The sequence below is a fragment of the Lithobates pipiens genome, unplaced genomic scaffold (assembly GCF_037356315.1).
Source record: "Lithobates pipiens isolate NorthernLeopardFrog02 unplaced genomic scaffold, aLitPip1_a1.2 Scaffold_25, whole genome shotgun sequence".
In the NCBI taxonomy this organism is placed as follows: domain Eukaryota; kingdom Metazoa; phylum Chordata; class Amphibia; order Anura; family Ranidae; genus Lithobates; species Lithobates pipiens.
In genome coordinates, this window is record NW_027507787.1 from 15212568 (window position 1) to 15231037 (window position 18470).

The 18470-nt window shown below is 41.2% G+C and overlaps 1 protein-coding gene across 3 annotated transcripts in view; it reads right to left on the bottom strand.

Moving 5' to 3' along the window:
• Positions 1–18470, bottom strand: part of PHYHIPL (phytanoyl-CoA 2-hydroxylase interacting protein like) — a 257080-nt gene that overhangs the window by 22700 nt on the left and 215910 nt on the right. For all 3 annotated transcript variants that reach the window (XM_077454131.1, XM_077454129.1, XM_077454130.1), the window contains exons 3-4: positions 11321–11495; positions 6010–6127 (exon numbers count right to left, since the gene is read on the bottom strand). In XM_077454131.1, the coding sequence (XP_077310257.1) occupies positions 6010–6127; positions 11321–11495 (293 nt within the window). The remainder of the gene's footprint in view (positions 1–6009; positions 6128–11320; positions 11496–18470) is intronic.

The window sequence follows — 18470 nt, forward strand, 5'->3', positions numbered from 1 at the left end:
CACAGTCCCAGCACACTCTGGGACGGTGACATCATAATGGGCGGGGACATCACCCGGCGATGTCCCTATATAAGTCGCCGCACACCGCGTCCCTGTCATTGCGGCCAGAGAGAGCAACAAGTCAACATCTCAAGGAAGAAGAACATAAAATAACTATAAAAAACTTCAAGGGGTATGAAAACGTTTTCAAGGCACTGTATATATACACGTATTGCGGTTGGCAAGTGGATATTCAAATACACAGTCATTGAAGGAAATCAGCAACAATTAGCAATATGTTTACATTTCAAATTTGTTTTCGAATTTGGATAATTTTACTGCCATTTCGGCCTAGAGCCCTTATAATGGTACTCATGCCCTTCCTCCTGCCCTTTTATTCTGGGGATTTGCTACGGAACAGTTTACACCCAGTTTGCTGCATTCTCTGATGGCAGCAGTGACAATTAATCTCTTGCAGAAGCCAGTGGCACTCTCTGCATCTTATTCTATTTCATGTAAGCAACAAGCAGTCTACCTAACAAAAGTATTTTTTTTTGCATCTATGTCAAAATTCCCTGCACAAGTAACCACTTTAATACACTCATCTTTGCCTAGAACTCAAATAGGACTGCGCCAATACCGAACATTTGCATGAGTACATGCAAATGCTCCGATGTTTGACCCGATACTTGGGCAGCGTCAGGGATGATCAGTGTGGTGGTGAAGGCAGTTACAAGCACCAATCTCCCTGTATAGCTTTTCTGACAGCCGCTTCTCCTCCTCTCCCTCCCACAGCTGCCAGGGAGCTCTGTCTCAAAGAGATTAGACCCCTGATATCTCACCAAAGCCTCAATACGGCTGAAAATAATAATAATAAAAAAATATTTAAAAGTTAAATTGTAAAAAAATAAATAAAAAAAAAAAAAAAAAAACTATCACATGATATTTTAAAAAGTATCGGTAATCGGCATCTCTTTAAAAAGTGGTATCGGTGCAACCCTAGACTCAAAAATGACACCCCTTTTCTCTACCAGTGTCAAATCTCTAAACAAGGCAGACACAGAAAGGCATGAATAGGCCCTTGAGTCAGTATTGAAGGAAGCTGCGGAAGATGTTTCTTCCCCAGATCGGCACGTTATTGAAAAGTGAGCTTCATGCCCCACACATATGCCTTTTCAAAAATGACACCTGACTTGACCATTTCTTAAAAGATGTCACAGGAGGGAAGGCTTTACTTCATAGCAGAAGATCATAAACTCTTCCTCAACAACAGCCTCTGCACCGCTGCAAAATGTAGAGCAACTAAATCCCCAATCCAGGCTTGAACTGCCAAACCTAAGTTCAGACCTCCCTTCACTCCAAGACTGGCCACAAAGGCATCTTCCCACTCCTAAGAGTGGGGGGGGGGGGGGGGCTGTTACAATTTGCCTCTCTTTGGTTACTTATGTCCCAGACCTGTTTGAAGGGGGTACAAAATAAAGTTCAAAACTCTAAACCCTCACTGCTCTCTTCTCCAAAATCAACCAAATATTGTTCAAGGACAGTCAAATTTTTTTTTACCCTTTTTCTGACAAACCGAGCGGGATCTGGGAAAGGTAGGGGTTTTAGGGTGGGGGAGTCATAAAGTGGAGATACACTTAGAGTTAAAGTTCATATGTCAAAGGTTATTTGGGATCATGGCTAGAGTTAAGACTTAGGGTTAGGGTTGTGGGTTAGGGTTTCCCCTAGAAGAACAAGGTTAGGACTCAGGGATTAGAATAGGGACCTCCCCCAAAGGTCAAAGGTCAGGGGGGCGTGTCTCCAGAGGTCAAAGGTCAAGTGTCGGGCTGACCCACCCCCAGCAAAGTGTTTCGCCTACCCCAACTAAGTCGGGGCATGAAAAAGTCGGGGTAAGGGCTTAGCCTGATGTCCTGAACCATCTCTTGTTCCAGGAGTAGTTGTGCCAGTACCTCCACAAGACAGGTACAAAGGATTTTATTCAAATCTGTTCATGGTACTAAAGCCCACTGGGGGTATTTGTCCTATTCTTGACTTATATTTCCCAAACATCTTCAAATTACAAAATTTCTTTGCCTGTCTGAGATAAGATGCCTACCTGCAATTTCGTATTTATCCACCTCATCAGTGCTTTGTGCACTTTACATTGAATTACTTAAAGTTTGTCACACTGTCCTTTTGCCTATTGTGCGCTCCCAGAGTATTCACACATGTTCAAGTATCTCTTCTTACCCTTCCCAGAAGTCAGGGCATCTAAGTCACAGGTTCTGATGGTTTGGTGCTAAATTAAAAGAAAACTGCTCTTCAGCCTCAACTTCGCCTGAAATACTTGTGTCTGGCCCAGGACACATTCCAAGGAATGGTTTTCCTTCCAGAAAAAAAAAAATAAATCTCTCAGAAGCCACACTTGAGAATTGTGGTCAAAGAGACATCCCACCATGATATCTTCCATTGAGAATTGTAAGCCTCTGAGGTTTTACCATTTGCACAATTTCATTCAAGACCTGTCCAACACATTTTGTTGACCTGGAACAATCATGCTCCTATCTAGCCAAGCAAGAAATTCCCTAACTTGGTGTATCTCCAGGCAAGCTTTAGCATTAGGGAAGTCTTTCCTTCCCTATCACCGGAAAGTGACAATAACGAAAGCCAGTCCTCCAGGCTAGGGAGCAGTGTTCCAGTCCCTCATAGTCACCTGTGGAAGCTAAGCTCCCCACCAACATCCTAGAGCTCAGAGTATTTTGGTTCTGCAACACTTGACCCCCTTCCCACCTTTTTGCAAGGACACCCAATCTGGGTGGAGTCAGACAATGCAATGGCTGTGGTTTACATCAATCACCAAGGAGGCACCAGGAGTCTTGCAACTTTGAAGAACGCAAACCAGACGATCTCATGGACAGAAACTCACTGTTCAGCGATACCTACGTTCCACATCACAGGAATGGACAACTGGAAAGCTACCTACCTCAGCTGACACAACCACAATCAAGGGGAATGGGCCCTTCACCCAGATAGTCTCAATATGTTATGTCAGAAATAGGAAGACTCCAGACTCAACAACAAACTACCACTTTAGCCAGAAACAAGGATCCTCTAGTGCTGGCCTCGGATGCCTTTATAATTGTCATGGTCTCAGTTCAAGTTAATATACATCTGTCTTCCTGCGTGAATTTTGCTTCATCTGCTCCAAAGGCTTGAGCAAGAGAAGTAAACAGTGATTCTCAGTGTACTGAACTGGCCCAGAAGAACCTGGTACACAGACGACCCCTTCCCAACAAGACAGATCTGTTGTCTCAGGGCCCTCTATTCCATCCTGCTTCCCAGTCTCTGGCTTTAGCGGCATGGCTGTCAAAGCCCAGGTCTTAAAGAGGAAGTAAACCCTGATGGGTTTACTTCCTCTTTCATTCCCTGCAAAGGTAAAGCATAATGGACTACTATGCATGGCATAGTAGTCCATTATGTGTCACTTACCTGACACAGGAGCCAGCAAAGTCACTGCTGTCCCCTGTAGTCCGGAGCATCCATCTTCTCGGTGGGTCTCGCCGATCCGCCGCTGTCATTCGGCGAAGCCGCGATGATGCCACTCCTGTGCATGCGCACGGCATATCGCCGTTGACCGCAGCGTGCTCAGTGCGCCGCTGTCTACGGCGCATGCGCCGTAGACAGCGGTGCCTGTCTTTCGGCAAATATCTCCTAAACCATGTAGGTTTAGGAGATATTTCTTGGATCTACAAGTAAGCCTTAATCTAGGCTTACCTGTAGGTCAAGTGTGTTGTAAGGGTTTACGACCACTTTAAGAGATAGAGGGGGTCTTTGAATCTGTTATTCCTAAACTGCGCTGAAACCAAAAAAAAAAAACACTTTCAGGGGGATCTACTTATGTAACTGGAAATTCTTCTTTGCCTGGTGTGAACACCAGACCCCAATAAGATCTTTAACAGAACTTGGCCCTAATCACTCTGAAAGAACAGGTTTTGGCCTTGTTCATTCTGTTTCAAAGATTCCTGGATTTGCTCTCCCTTTTAAACTTTTCTTTAAGGTGTATCTCACATTAAGCTCCACAGCAGCACCCTGTACTTCTTTGGGATCTCAGTTTGTTTTTCTTTTTTCTGTCTTGCAGAAACCACCTTTTCAACTAAAAGGATATTCCCTTAGCAACCCAAAAGGCTACTTTGCAGGATAGGTCATATATCACCTCAGTTAGACATGTCTCTGAGTTGGTGGCTTGGAGTCGTTCGTCATAGTTTACAAAGACAAGGTTGTCTTACACCCGAGACCGTCCTTTCTTACGAAGGTGGTATCGGTTTTCTACTTCTACGAGGATATAGTTCAACAATCATTATGCCCTGCCCAGAAAGCATCCAAAGGAAATCTTAAATCTTCATTGCCTGGATGTAGTTAGAGCCATTAGAGTCCAATTCAAAGCTACAGCTTTGGTAAGATAGATTAATTCACCATTTGTCCTGTCCTCTGGAATTTGCAAGGGACACCCTGCTTCCAAGTCCACCATCGCAAGATGGTTTAGAAATCTCATCAGTAGAGCTCACATTTTCAAGTACTAATTTCCTTTTACATGCCAATTCCACTTTTTTTTCTGGCACACATGAATATCATGTTATTATAAAGGCATGCACGTTGACAACAACAGTTGCAAGAGTTACCTGCAGATCCCACAATGGAATTCGGTAGTCTTTTAGCAATGAACATCAAAACTTTTGCTGAACCAACTGTAGGTTATTTCCTTGCAGTGGGATATTTAATTTTGAATATTTTTGCAATCTTTTTAACCCTCACTGCCACAGCCATAATTTTATTTATTTTTTGCCACACATGTTAAAAGAGACATTTTGTAGGGCTGAAGATTAGTTTAAACCCCCAAACAATACATTTTCTTAAAGCAGACACCCTGGAAAATAAAAGGATGGTGGTTGCAATTTTCTATTTTCTTACCATTCTCACAGATATTGAGAGAGACACAAATCTCCAATTCTGCATTGTCTTCAGGACATAAATAGATAGGAAATCTTCCAATAAGAACACTTGTTCTGGTGACAACCAAGGATTTCTTATACTTCCTGTTTTTAATATGAAACTCAGGAGATCAAGGGAGATCTCCCCAATGAAACACATTGCATTGAGAAAATAGATACTAAACATGTCGAGGAAAAAAATTGCACATGCCTGTGAAAGCGACAAACTTCGGTGCCCAAAATTATCCATTGGTGACCCAATAAAATTTTTTACAGGTCATCAATTTATTGTTTACCATAATGATGGCCCTAGAATTATTGTTCTTACTATGGCTTGCACAGCAATATCGTATATGTGTAGTGCAATTGTAATTTTTTTTAAATGAAGGTGCACCTGACATTCACGTTTACATTTGTACCTGTTCCACCTGCCCTGGCTGTCTTGGGCACACAGGTGGGACAGTGGAGCATGGAATACACGGCGAGGGTGGTGGAGCACTTGGAAGTGATTTGGACACCTGAAAAACTGCCAAAATCCCTGCAATCAGAAAGTTGACAATTGACCTAAAATACACACACAGTATGTAAATAAACCTGCTGTTACTGGGGTCTGAGGGCATTGATCTTACCAGGAGGACACATGTCAATAGACAGTACATTAGACCCTAGATATCGGAGGTTTAAATGAGACTCCCTAAGAAGGTTCTAGTCAACGGCACCTAATCTGAACACCTTGTTTCGATTTCATAGATTTAAAGTGGCAGTAAATACAGAGGTGTATTTTTTTATTGTGACAAATCTGAACTTTTCTTCATTTAGCATGTTAATACACCGTGTCAATTTGGTGGGTCATGTATATGCCATTTGCTGAAGTTGATACTGCTTACGATTTCAACATATTTGAACGTGCAGCCATTAGACCTTTATTCAGTTACCATAAGATATTCTTACTTTTTTACGTGAACATTTTTTATATATTATATACACACACACACACACACACACTGTATAATTCATTTTAGATTGTAGTTAAATAATTAAAAGAAAAAAATACATGTCTTACTGGGTGTAGTCAAAGTATTCTTTGTGTTGATTTCGGTAAAAAACTGAAAATTTCAGCATACGTCCTGCAATTGCTTCAGCTTTCTCCATAAGTTGTGTTAGATGCACCTTTGAATAATCTGTGAAGAAAGCAGAAAATAGCCTTACCTGTTACTGTGAAGGAAGAAAACTGAACAAATATTTTTCAATGGTTAATGAATACAGAATAAAAGGCAATACATTTTTTAGTAATAAAACCTGTAAAAATAAATTCTCTATTTTCCCGGCTGTTTCTAATATCAGTGACACAGGACAAGTACGCAACAAGAAGGTAGAACTTTTCTAGGGCAGCCCCCAAATTTCTATTTTCCTTGTTGTACCCACTGAGCCAGAATAAGTAACAAATAAAGGCAGTTTTGTCTTCAATGCCAATCTAAAGAACTCCCAGAAGGACCTGTTAACCACTCAATCGAACATGCTTAAAGGGAACTTGTCAGGCTTAAAATATGTGAGCTGCTATCGCTGGCTGGGCTTCACTTGCTGAATGCTTGCTCTAGGTTGACAAGTTGACAAGCAGTGAAGTGTTTGGACACTAGATTTCAAATACTCGTTCTGTAGTTGTAGTAAAGCAAAGATTTGCATTGCATCCCGAAGCCAGCAGTGACAGCTTCCATATGTCGATCCTAATTGCTTCCCTTTAACAATCAAAATTCACTAAAGCATTTTACACAAACAATGCAATAAGTTGAATTTTTATTGCTACCTTTAGCTTAGCATTTTGTCACGTGGGCAGGTGGGATTTCTGCACCTGCCTTACTAGCTGCCCCCGAATGGTTAGAAAGATGTGTTGGGTGGGGCATCTTATTTATATGTAAAAGCCATGCTTGCAAAATTCAGTCAAACATTTTAAACAGAGAGCTCCAGCTTGCACATAAAATGTACACAGACTCTAGATATAAACTTAACACTAAAGTGTTTTTAGTCTTGTGGGAGGAATTTACTAAGACTGGAGCAGACATAATCTGAAGTAGCTGTGCCTAGTAACCAGTCAGCTTCTATCTTTAATTTCAAAGCTTAAAGTGATTGTAAAAAAAATAAAATAAATACTTACCTGCTCTGTGCAAGGATTTTGCACAGAGCGGCCCAGATCCTCCTTTTCTGGGGTCCCCAGGCGACGCTCCCTGCCCATTTTCTTCAATGGGAGCCCCCAAAGAGAGCCACTTTCCCTGGGACTGGGAGCACCCATGCGTGTTAGTGTTAAGTTTATATCTAGAGTCTGTGTACATTTTATGTGCAAGCTGGAGCTCTCTGTTTAAAATGTTTGACTGAATTTTGCAAGCATGGCTTTTACATATAAATAAGATGCCCCACCCAACACATCTTTCTAACCATTCGGGGGCAGCTAGTAAGGCAGGTGCAGAAATCCCACCTGCCCACGTGACAAAATGCTAAGCTAAAGGTAGCAATAAAAATTCAACTTATTGCATTGTTTGTGTAAAATGCTTTAGTGAATTTTGATTGTTAAAGGGAAGCAATTAGGATCGACATATGGAAGCTGTCACTGCTGGCTTCGGGATGCAATGCAAATCTTTGCTTTACTACAACTACAGAACGAGTATTTGAAATCTAGTGTCCAAACACTTCACTGCTTGTCAACTTGTCAACCTAGAGCAAGCATTCAGCAAGTGAAGCCCAGCCAGCGATAGCATGAAGGTGAAAAACCATGAGACTTTACAACTCCTTTAACTGAACAAGCTGAAGAAAGAAGCCTATTGGTTGCTATGCACAGCTGCTCCAGATTCTGTCTACTCCAGAGTTAGTAAATTGTCCAATCTCTTGAATCCAAGGCCCTGTGTACAAAGAGGACTAAGGACATCATATGGAAAACTGAATAATGCTTCGCCTGCTGTTACTGTTTAGTGTGCTAAACTATTATAGCTAGAACATAAGGCTTAGCAATAGATTTATTGCAGTCAAAGACATTGTGCCCACCATGGTCAATAAAATATACAATATGACATGTAATACAGTTATTACATAAATATACAAAATTAAAATGCTTCTAAAAGAAAAGAATCCCAACATATTTTCAATTTGTCATTTGCTTGCTTTTGCTCCTTCATTGCAATCATTATTGTTTATATCCATCAAACTCCAAACCCCCAAACCCCACCCCTGGCTCTTTGTTTGATGCTAGGCTCTAATTCACATTCATGTAGGAAGCACTGTCCTACGTGTCGACTTCCAGTAACCACAGAAGTAAGTTAGAATCTTCATGTGTGTGCTAGCATATCAGTTAGACAGGATTTATTTTAAATAATGTATGCATATACCCATTATTGTCACTGACTATATCCATCCATCCTATATCCATGAATGCTCCAAGGAGTCATACACTTCAAAAACCTGCAAAGCACACCCTCCACTCTGATCACAAGGTACGACACTATTTATATACCTTTCTTTCTATTGCTTTCATTTAGGCCAAGAGCTGGCAAGGTTAAGGCAGCAACACACCATTGCTCAACACTCCATTGCTTCCAATATACAATTCTGAGAATGGGCAGAGTGTTGCTAGAAAGTTCAGCTACTGCATCCATCACTAGTGGAGATCTAGCCTTAATCTGATCATATACATATTCATTTTACAGACTGCTGTAGATGTGCCTACAATGTGCACTGCAAGGGCCTCTCTGAGTGGATACAATTTTGCCAAATCTAAAAGATTATACAATCTTATAGCTCCCAACTGTCTCTGATTTAGAGGGACTGTCCCCGATTTGGAGCAATGTCCCTCCTTCCTCCACATGTGTCCCTCATTTTGGTCTGATCTATATAGTTTTATATAAAATGCACTATTTAGCTATCAAAAAGTTTTACTGTGCTAAACCTTTTACCCAACTTCTAAATTGCCGCATTTGTAAATTTCAAAAGCCAGTATAAATTAATAATAATAATTAAAAAAAAAAAATTGTGGGTTTAACCAATCTTTTTTATTTTTTGTATAATTCTCCTTTAAGTGGGAATGGCAGGTAGGTATCTCCTATGCCTACATACTTGTGCTAATAGGTGTCCCTCATTACCATCTCAAAAAGTTACGAAATGTGAAATGTATGGCCAGCTTTACACTCTTCATTATAGGTAGCCTCAGAGATGCAAGAAGAGGTGTTGCAATGATTGTTGGGGCAAGGGGCTCATACGGTTATCTTTCTTATATCCCCTTTCCTCTGCCAGGATTACTTTACAGGAAAAACAGACATCCTTAAAGCATTTGTTACATCAACACTTCATATTCCTGATATGTGGCTGCTGTACCATGTACTTTTGAGAAAGTATCCTGTTCTCTTTGTATCACTTTATATCACTTCCTTTATGTGAAATCCCTGGTGTTCCTACTAGTCCCCTTGCTTTCTTATTAAAAACTAACTACACTAAGCAGGAGATGCTTGAATAATGATTTAATCTTCACTAGACTCTATGGGGAAGATTTACCAAAACGGGAGCACTCTGGTGCCGCGGTGTATGGTAGTTAATCAGTTTCTAACTTCGGCTTCTTCAATTAAGCTTTGACAATAAATCCTGAAAGCTGATTGGTTTCTACAGGGCTTTTTTTCTCAAACAATAGGTGCTGGAACTCAACTACAACCCCCCAAAACCCCTCCACCCACACACACCCTTCAAATCACATAAAATAGTGGGTTCGGTCAGTCAAATTTCACGAAACAGTAGGAGGGTCTTAAAGGGGCATTAAATATCAGGATTGCATTACATACAGAGTGCAGAGTTCAGGGGGGTTACACACAGAGTGCAGAGCTGTCATTTGTAAACACAGAAACCAGACTTCTGTGTTTACAAGTGATTGTGCTGAGCAGCCCCCACCCCCAAGGGTCTGAGCCAGAGGTGGTGGAACTGAGTTCCACCAAGTTCCCACTGCAAAAAAGCCCTGGGTTTTTATGCAGAGTTGCACCAGATTTTGCACACTTCGCTTTTAGTAAACCCCCCCCTATGGGTCCTGAATTAGAGCTTTAGCAACAAGGAGGAACTGTTATTCAGAACAAAGACTGCCATTGTCTCCCCAGCAGTAAGATCTCCCTACCATACATCTGAACTCCACTCATGTCCCTCTGGTAATTTTAGTATTTTAGCTCCTTCTTTTACATTTTCTATGAAATAAAACACTCAACAGGGAGAACCCCTCATAATTACTGCAGCAGGTGTGCAAATGCAGAAGCTCAAGCTCAGATCTCACCAATACATCTCCTGAGAAATATAAGGAAATTGGCAGGTGATTAAACTCGGATATGTATCAAAATTTAAATATTAGAGACTGACCCTTTCAGTGTCTTATGCTTTGAGGAATCCACTGAAATAAAGTGGTTGAAATGGCTTAGCCTGGGTTCACACTTGTGAAATGCGGGGCACTGCACGTGATTCGGATAGGAATCGCACTGCATTCCTATTCAAATGACATGCGATTCTTTGCAGTGTGATTTGAGCCCATTCATTTTGTATGGGCTCAATTCACCCTGCACATAAAAACTGCAGCCTTTTTTTCTTTTGCCGCACCAAAATCGGATAGCATGGGTGTGACTACTGTGTTTTACGACCTTCTTTTGGGGTGTTATTAATTTAACATTGACACCAGTGATATATTGCATGAACGGAGTATGGTGCGGGAAACGCTCAGGATTCGCAGAGTTTCCCACACCACATGTATGTGAACTGGGGCTTAAGGTTTCTTTTACCCAAATGCATTCTCTACATTAAGGTAAAGAAATAAAAAAACCCTATGTTCAGTTCTCAACCAGTCCTCCCTAAATACTTACCTGAGCCCGATTTCGATGTAGCACTGTGCTTGAGGAACCTCTGCAAGCAAATTCAATGAGGAGGGAGCAGGGGTAGGGCTAAGCCCCACTTTGTGTATCAATAGTTGCACACAGCCCAGATTGGAAGCAAGCCCACACATGTGCCATGGCTTCCTATGGTGGCACACAGAGAGAAGGAGAAGGAGCGGAGAGTGCCAGTGGGGGACCCTAGAAGAGGGGGATCAGGGCCACTGTGTGCAAAACCCTTGCACAGACCAGGTAAGTATGATATATTTGCTATTTAAAAAAAAAAAAATTACAATCACTTTAAATAAACATCATGAATTATGAACTTCAGAATTACAACAGTAAGAGCAGTGGTACACTGGAAGCAGAAATCCTTTAATTTCCGAAAATATGCATCCATTAAAAAATTGCAATCCTCAAACAATTCTGGGTTTATTTTGGGGTTGCAAGTAGGTAGGCAATGGTGAAAACGTCTTATAAATTTCCCATTGTCATTTTTACCTGCAGTGCAGAATTCAATGATTTCACTCCACTCTGACACAGCATAATCTCCATCCACCTGTTTTGATGCAGTTTGGACAGCCACAGTGTACTCGGTCCTTGGGCTCAAAAACCAGTGTCCACGAACAGTCATTGGCAGGGGGACAGCCTTAGCTACCAGTTTGGTTGGAACATCCTAAGAGCAAAGAAAAAAAAATATGTAATCAATAACAGAACACTGTATGCTTGGAATGCGTTCTGCACTGTTGGAAGCCCCTTTTAGCACTATTTGTCATTGAAAGAATAGTTGAACCGCAGTTATCCTACACATAACATGTAAAATTAAAGACATTTTTCACGACTGCATAAAACTACAACTTACCATAGGTCTACTTTAAAGTAAAACTATAAGCACAATGAGCATTTTCACAGCTCTTCTAAATGCCTTTTCTCCCGAAAAGCCCCTTAAAAAAAAAAATAAAAAAGCAGTAATGGCCACTGTTTGCACACACATTTATGTGCTTTCACTAGCATTTGGCGTTAATGCAGTCTAATGGCTGGACTACATTAAGCTTTTTCTCTGTCCAAATGCTCCTCTCCTGAATGTGTTGGCGATACAGACTCAATAAAACCATATGTGCATGGACACACAGGCTAACATACAGGAGTGTTACAGGCTGAAAATATAAATGCCAAAACGTCTGTAAAAGCAGCGTTCTGTCTACTCAGTGTGCAGGAGGCCTAATGGCTACTATGTCAGAATAAAGCTCCTGCTCTGAGTAAAAAACAGACTGCAGTACAGGGAACAGTAGCCTTGTTCTGACTTTCATAGTAGGTCATTTATCTATAGGTCTGATTCACACCATATGCTTTCCAGTGCGTTTTTAAACCACATCCAAACTGCATGCACTTCAATGGCCCTAGTTCACACCAGTGCAGTCAGTTCCAGTGCTTTCAACAAAAGTACAACATGCAGCATTTTTTTTTTATCTGGAATGTATCAAAACGCATGTAGATGCACGAGACTCCACTGAAATGCAAATTCTAATAAAAATAAAACAAAAAAAGTGTCAGAATGAAAAAGGAAAAACAAAAAAAAACGCACTGGACTGCATTGAGAACGCATAAAAACATGAGTGAATGCATATGCAAAAACATTTGGAATACTGAAATTGTGGTGTGAGCAAGCCTTTAATGAATGTGAAAGTAAATCAAGAATAACTTACTAAATAAAGTGAAGTATACACTGCTATTTTTTTTATACGTCCAACCCAGCAGACTGAATGAAACAAACGGAGCTGCTGTACTAACTATCAAATGTTAGTACAGCGATCTCCCCTGCTGTTCTATCGTGTTCTGACAGGGGAACGGCCCCCTTGCCAGAACACTCCGGTCAGCGCTCTTAGCCATTGGCTGAGAACGCTGACTGGGAGCCTGTCAGCAGACCTTTTTGGGCACGCCTCTTCTACAGAAGCCAGCTGCAGTAGGCATGGGCCGAATGTTGTCCGGCCCCTATTGAACGAACTGATGCCGCCCAACATTCGGCCCCTGTGTATGGGGCTTAAAGCGTTTGTTACCCCAACACTTCATATTCCTGGTATGTGTCTACTGTACCATGTATGAGAAAGTATCCTGTTTTCTTGTAATCTTGTATTACTTCCTTTGTGTGAAATCCCTGGTGTTCCTGCCAGTCCCCCTGCTATTAAAAACTGACAACACTAAGCAGGAGAACACACCATGGTCAGTTCTCTAGCTATGCTGGGAACTCGGTGTACACTCCTCCAATAATCAGACTTGTCCTGACACGCTCCCCCCCCCCCCCCCCCCCGCACAGTCAGTCACACTGGTAACCTCAGTGTGCTACTTCTCCTCCCCCAGCTCTTATGCAGCTGAGAAAACAGGGGGGGGGGGGGGGGAAGGAAAACATTTATTTATAATTTTTTTTTTTTTATATCTATACAAAAATGTTTTGCCTTTCATTTTGATTTTAAACTGAATGGGTTATTTTACAAGGTGAGAGTTTACAGTTCACTTTGTGCACACACAAAACACATGAACTGCAACCTGCATAGTTGTAAACCAAACCTTAAAGTTTACAGATGTATATTGTAGTACAAGTGCAGGACCATTTTTAAGGCGGGCAAAAGGGGCAGCTGCCCTGGGCCCCATCATTGTTGTGGGGTCCAAAGCAGCTGTCTCATACTTGACAATTATCCCAGTTTAAATTCCCTTATCCCTTAAAGTTTTAGTCCAGTGCTGTGTCCCGATATCTTATTATATATATATATATATATATATATATATATATATATATATATATATATATATATATATATATATATATATATATATATATAGTATAAAGTTCTGTTGCTGCTGCCCAGCTCTGCCCTATTGCCATGTTCAGATGACTCACCTGCAGACCCTGTGTTTACATGCAAATAACCTGCATTGATATGTAAATAGTTGCGGGCCACAGCATTGATCTGTAAATAGAGGCGGCATTCATATGTATATCATGTCCCCCTGAGGTCATATCTACCATCACTTCTGCTGAATGCTGCCCACTGGGAAGGTAGAGGAGCATGCTTTGCTTGAAAGTCCTGCCTACAACTATGGTCATTAAGCCTAACTGCAGCCTGTTCTGCAAAGGTAAGCAACTTGGAGAAGAATGTCTTCTTCAAAAGAACATGGTGTCACATCACCGTGATTTTTGGTACATGAATATACACGTCACAGTCAATGCATAAGGGTATTATTAACAATTAATGGCACTTCTGTGTATCCGCTAAAGGGCAGCATGTTTCACAAATGTGAACGCAGGCTAAAAGTCTCAGTTACATTGGTGGTCAGTGTAAATCTTCTCATTACATTGGGGGCTTGGTGTACAATCCTTTAATTCACACTAGTGGCCAGTGTGAAGGTCCCTTACATTGGTGGTTAGTCTAAATCCCTCATAACATTGGTGGTTACTGTGAATGCTCCTATTACATTAGTGGTCAGTGTAAATCCTCATTACATTGGTGGCCAAAGTAGAAAATCTTCTTTATATTGGTATTCATTAAAAAAAATTCAAAACGTGCATTTGTGGTTAGTTTCAAATCCTCCCTTACATTGGTGGTCTATGTAGAAGTCCCCATTAAATTGGTGGTGAGTGTAAATCCCCCTTACATTGGTGGCCAGTGTAAATTCTTCATAACATTAGTGACCATTGTACATTTCCCATAACATTGGTGGGAAATGCAGAATTGGACTTACACTGGTGGTCAGTGTAAATCCCCCCCTAACATTGGTGGTCGGTGTAGAAGTGTCACATTACATTGGTGGTCGGTACAAATCTCCTCGACAATGGTTGTCAGTGTATATTCCCCCTTACACTGGTGGTTGGTGTAAATGCTCTTATTACATTGGTGTCAGTGTAGAAATCCCTCTTTTATATTGGTGGGTGGCATGAAATCCCCTGTTACATGGTCAGTGCAAATCCCCCCTGACATTGATGGTAAATTTCCCTATTACATTGGTAGAATCCCCCACTATATACTTACCAAAGATTTCCAGCTTGGCTCTACATGATGATCAGAATTTGTCACAGTGTACTTCCTCCCAACTAATCCTATCCACCCACCACTTCCACTGATTCCATCAACCCAGCATTGACACTAATTACCCCCCCCCCCCCCAGCATTGTCACTGATCCCAGGAGCCCTAGGATTTCTATTGATGGGTCCCTTTACTTTCCCAGTCCATGGTGTGCAGGCAGTGAGGATATGATGTGCTGTAACCTTTAGCAACCAATCAGTGAGCAGTAATGCTGTGCACTAACCTCTTGCAACCAATCAGTGAGTGGTATAGATGTTCAGTAACCTCTAGCAATCAGTGAGCAGTATTGATGTACAATAATCTCTAGCAACCAATCAACAAGCAGAAGTCTTGTGCTGTAACAGAAAATAAACAGTGATCCAGTGTGTGCTGTAACCTCTAGCAGGCAGTCAGTGAGTGGTAAGAAAACACAGCAACCTCTGGTAACCAATCACAATGGCTGCCTGATCTGATTCAGTAAACTGATTCTGAGTCCAGCTGCTATTTATTGTTTGTCTCAGAGCAGATGGAGAGCAAAAATGCATGGAATAGGGGGTCCAAGAAAATAAATTTTTCAAAGGGCCCCCAATAACATCCATGTGGCCAAAAATGCATGATTTTGCCCTATGTTTTGGCTATTTATTTTATTATGTATTTCAGACTAAAGGCCAAGCAGCCTACCAAAGCTCACCAAAGTGCGCAGTTGCGCTCATTCACTGCAGACCTTCTGGTAAGTCATTTGATTCTGGTACGTTTGGATCTGTCCTCTACTACTCTAACTGTCCTTTTATATTTATAGCTGCTTCCTCAAAAAAAATAATATGACACATTTCACTAAAGTCATACTTTGCAGAAATTCAATTATGTACCTCAAACGGATATAATCCAATAAATCTAAGAAAAGGGGGTACCATCATTCAAGATTGACTAACTGAAAAGACAGAGGGAGCTATCCCCCCAAAAAACACCCTTGTTTGGCCGCCAAAGGATACTGGTCCATATTGATAAGCAACCAGCCAGCTACTCTTGTCTATCATTGCTGTAATCACATTCGTTATCTGTTATTTGTATTTGATTGTGCTCTGTTACAGATAATGTTTTGCACTTTCCTCCTGAAGAAGGGGATAACGCTGCGAAACATGTACAGGAGCAACCACCCCAAATGCTTTCCATCATTTTAGGGGTGCCATATTACCAGTGATCTTTGTATCCTAATACGATACTGTCAATATGTGATAGATGTTATTTTATTCATGCATTTGTGTATATGAAAAAATCCTTTTTAGTTTTTGTATCAATAAATATATATATTTATTATGTGTAGCAATATGGACTAAAATTCCAACCAACAGCTATTCCCTGCCCTGTCTGTATATCATAGTGTCCCTCTAGTGCCCAGTGTTACTAGACTGACATATTTGTGAGCCCAATCAAAGGGATTGTGGGACTATTAGTTCCATCAGATGGCTATTCGTCTGTATGACTATATATCCCAGGGATCCTTGCTATCACCAGAGAGATTGCTGGCAAGAGTTATAAAAGAGAACAGAGATCCGCCCCATGCTCTCTCCCTCCTGGGCCGCATGTGTGAAGAATCCCTCTGTGCAAGGGGAATGAGGTCACGGTCTACAGTCATCCGACTTGACCGAGAAGGGGTCCAGCGTTGCCTGCTGTTCGTCGGACATCTGATCATCACCACCTCTACAGTGCAGCAACCCATGCTTCATGCTCCGCAATGAGTGATCATCACAAGCGGGTCCGCAGCCAGGACGTCCAGCCGGGATTCGCTAGCTGGAAGGCATCGAAGCGGTCTGGTCATTGGTGAGAGGGCCACTGCTCATCTTTGCAAACCTTTCCTTTGTTAGTTCGCTGGGACACTGGGGTTGATTTACTGAAGGCAAATCCACTTTGCACTACAAGAGCACTTGGAAGTGCATTCACTGTAAATCTGAGGGGAAGATCTGAAATGAGGGGAAGCTCTGCTGATTTCATCATCCAATCATGTACAAGAAAGAATTTTGTTTATTTTCTCTGCATTCCCCCCTCAAATCTACAGCAATTGCAATTCAAAATGCACTTGTACTGCAAAGTGGATTTTTTCTTAGTAAATAAACCCCACTGCGCACAGACAGCTTTACTTTGGGAACACTTCACTGCACCTTTATTTGAATACTGTACATAAGCATCTTTAGCTGCAGTCATCACCAGATATACTACCACTCGGTTACTACACCTTATTGGATACAATTAATGAGCTCTGACTGCTGGTGAAGACCATCAGATCTGCAATGGAACATTCTGTCATTGCTACTTAAAGGGCCCTCATACCATCCATGTTTAGCTTCATTTCTCATTAGGATCAAAAAGGTTGATCAGGCCAGCCTGGGTTTCTCTTTCTAGAAGTACTGTCAGAATTGATACTTGACCTCTGCTTATCCTTTCAGGTTATGTTCAAGTGGTGCTCCATTGTATATATGTGCATATAATAATCTGTTGTGGCCAACTGTGATAACTGGCATTTTATTGAGGAGGTACTCAACTGAGTTTGTGCCGTTATCCCAAGCTCGGTTGAACCATTACCTCTTTTGCGCACCCATATCTTAACTGAAGTATTCCAGTAAACGTTAACAGAATATAAACGTATTGAGTGTTGTCTTATTACTTAAAGCTGTTGCAATGATGTCTGAATCCAAAGTGTCATGTGGGTTGGAATGTTCACAGGGTCATGGCGATGCAGATGAGCAGGTAAATGCAAGCAGCCCCCAAGAGGGCCGTGCTACATATGTCACTGTAAATGTGTTTATGGGTAGCGAGACATTTATCTTGCTATACCCCTTCAGGGTTTTTTGTAGAGTCATAATATGGTTTTAAAATCTGCTCTTGCATCTTTCATTAAATCTGGATGCCTCCATGCCTTCTGTCAATCTCCTCTTCATCCATTTTACAGCCAAAGCAAATGAAGACTTTCTAAGCAGATCACCTCTTCGGAGTTAAAAAAAAAAGGAAATGTATTAATTGAAAATAGCAGTACTGGGGCTTATGAGGCACAGAGGTGCCTTGCAATGATAAAACACATTGAACAGTTCATCCCAAGATGCACATTCCATTGTCCTCAGCGTGTTCTGTGCGTAGTATGGATGAAATGGATGAAATGATACTTTTTAATAGAGGCACTTCAAAATGGAATAGTTTGATTGTCTGCTCAACTTTTTAACACAGTTTAACTTTGTTTGCAAGCAATTAAGACAGCCGTCATTATTATTCATTTAGGCTTCATTCTGCGCACTTAATGAGGCAGTTCTGGGTCATTACTCTATTTGCTGATGGGTAGCAGAGCTTAAGAGCTTTAGGGTATAATATGCAAATTGTTCAAGAAAAATCATCTACTTCACGAGCTGTCATTTTGTTATTAAAAGGCAAGCATCGCCTTAATTAAATCTGCCCATAGTGAGTGCTGTCATACTGCAGCTCCTGACATGAGAAATACAGGGAATTGAGCATGTCTTTTCAATAGAAAATCTACAAAAACAAAAAAAACAAATAATGTTTTGAGTTTAAATTGACATTGGCAGATTAACTCACATTCAGTTTT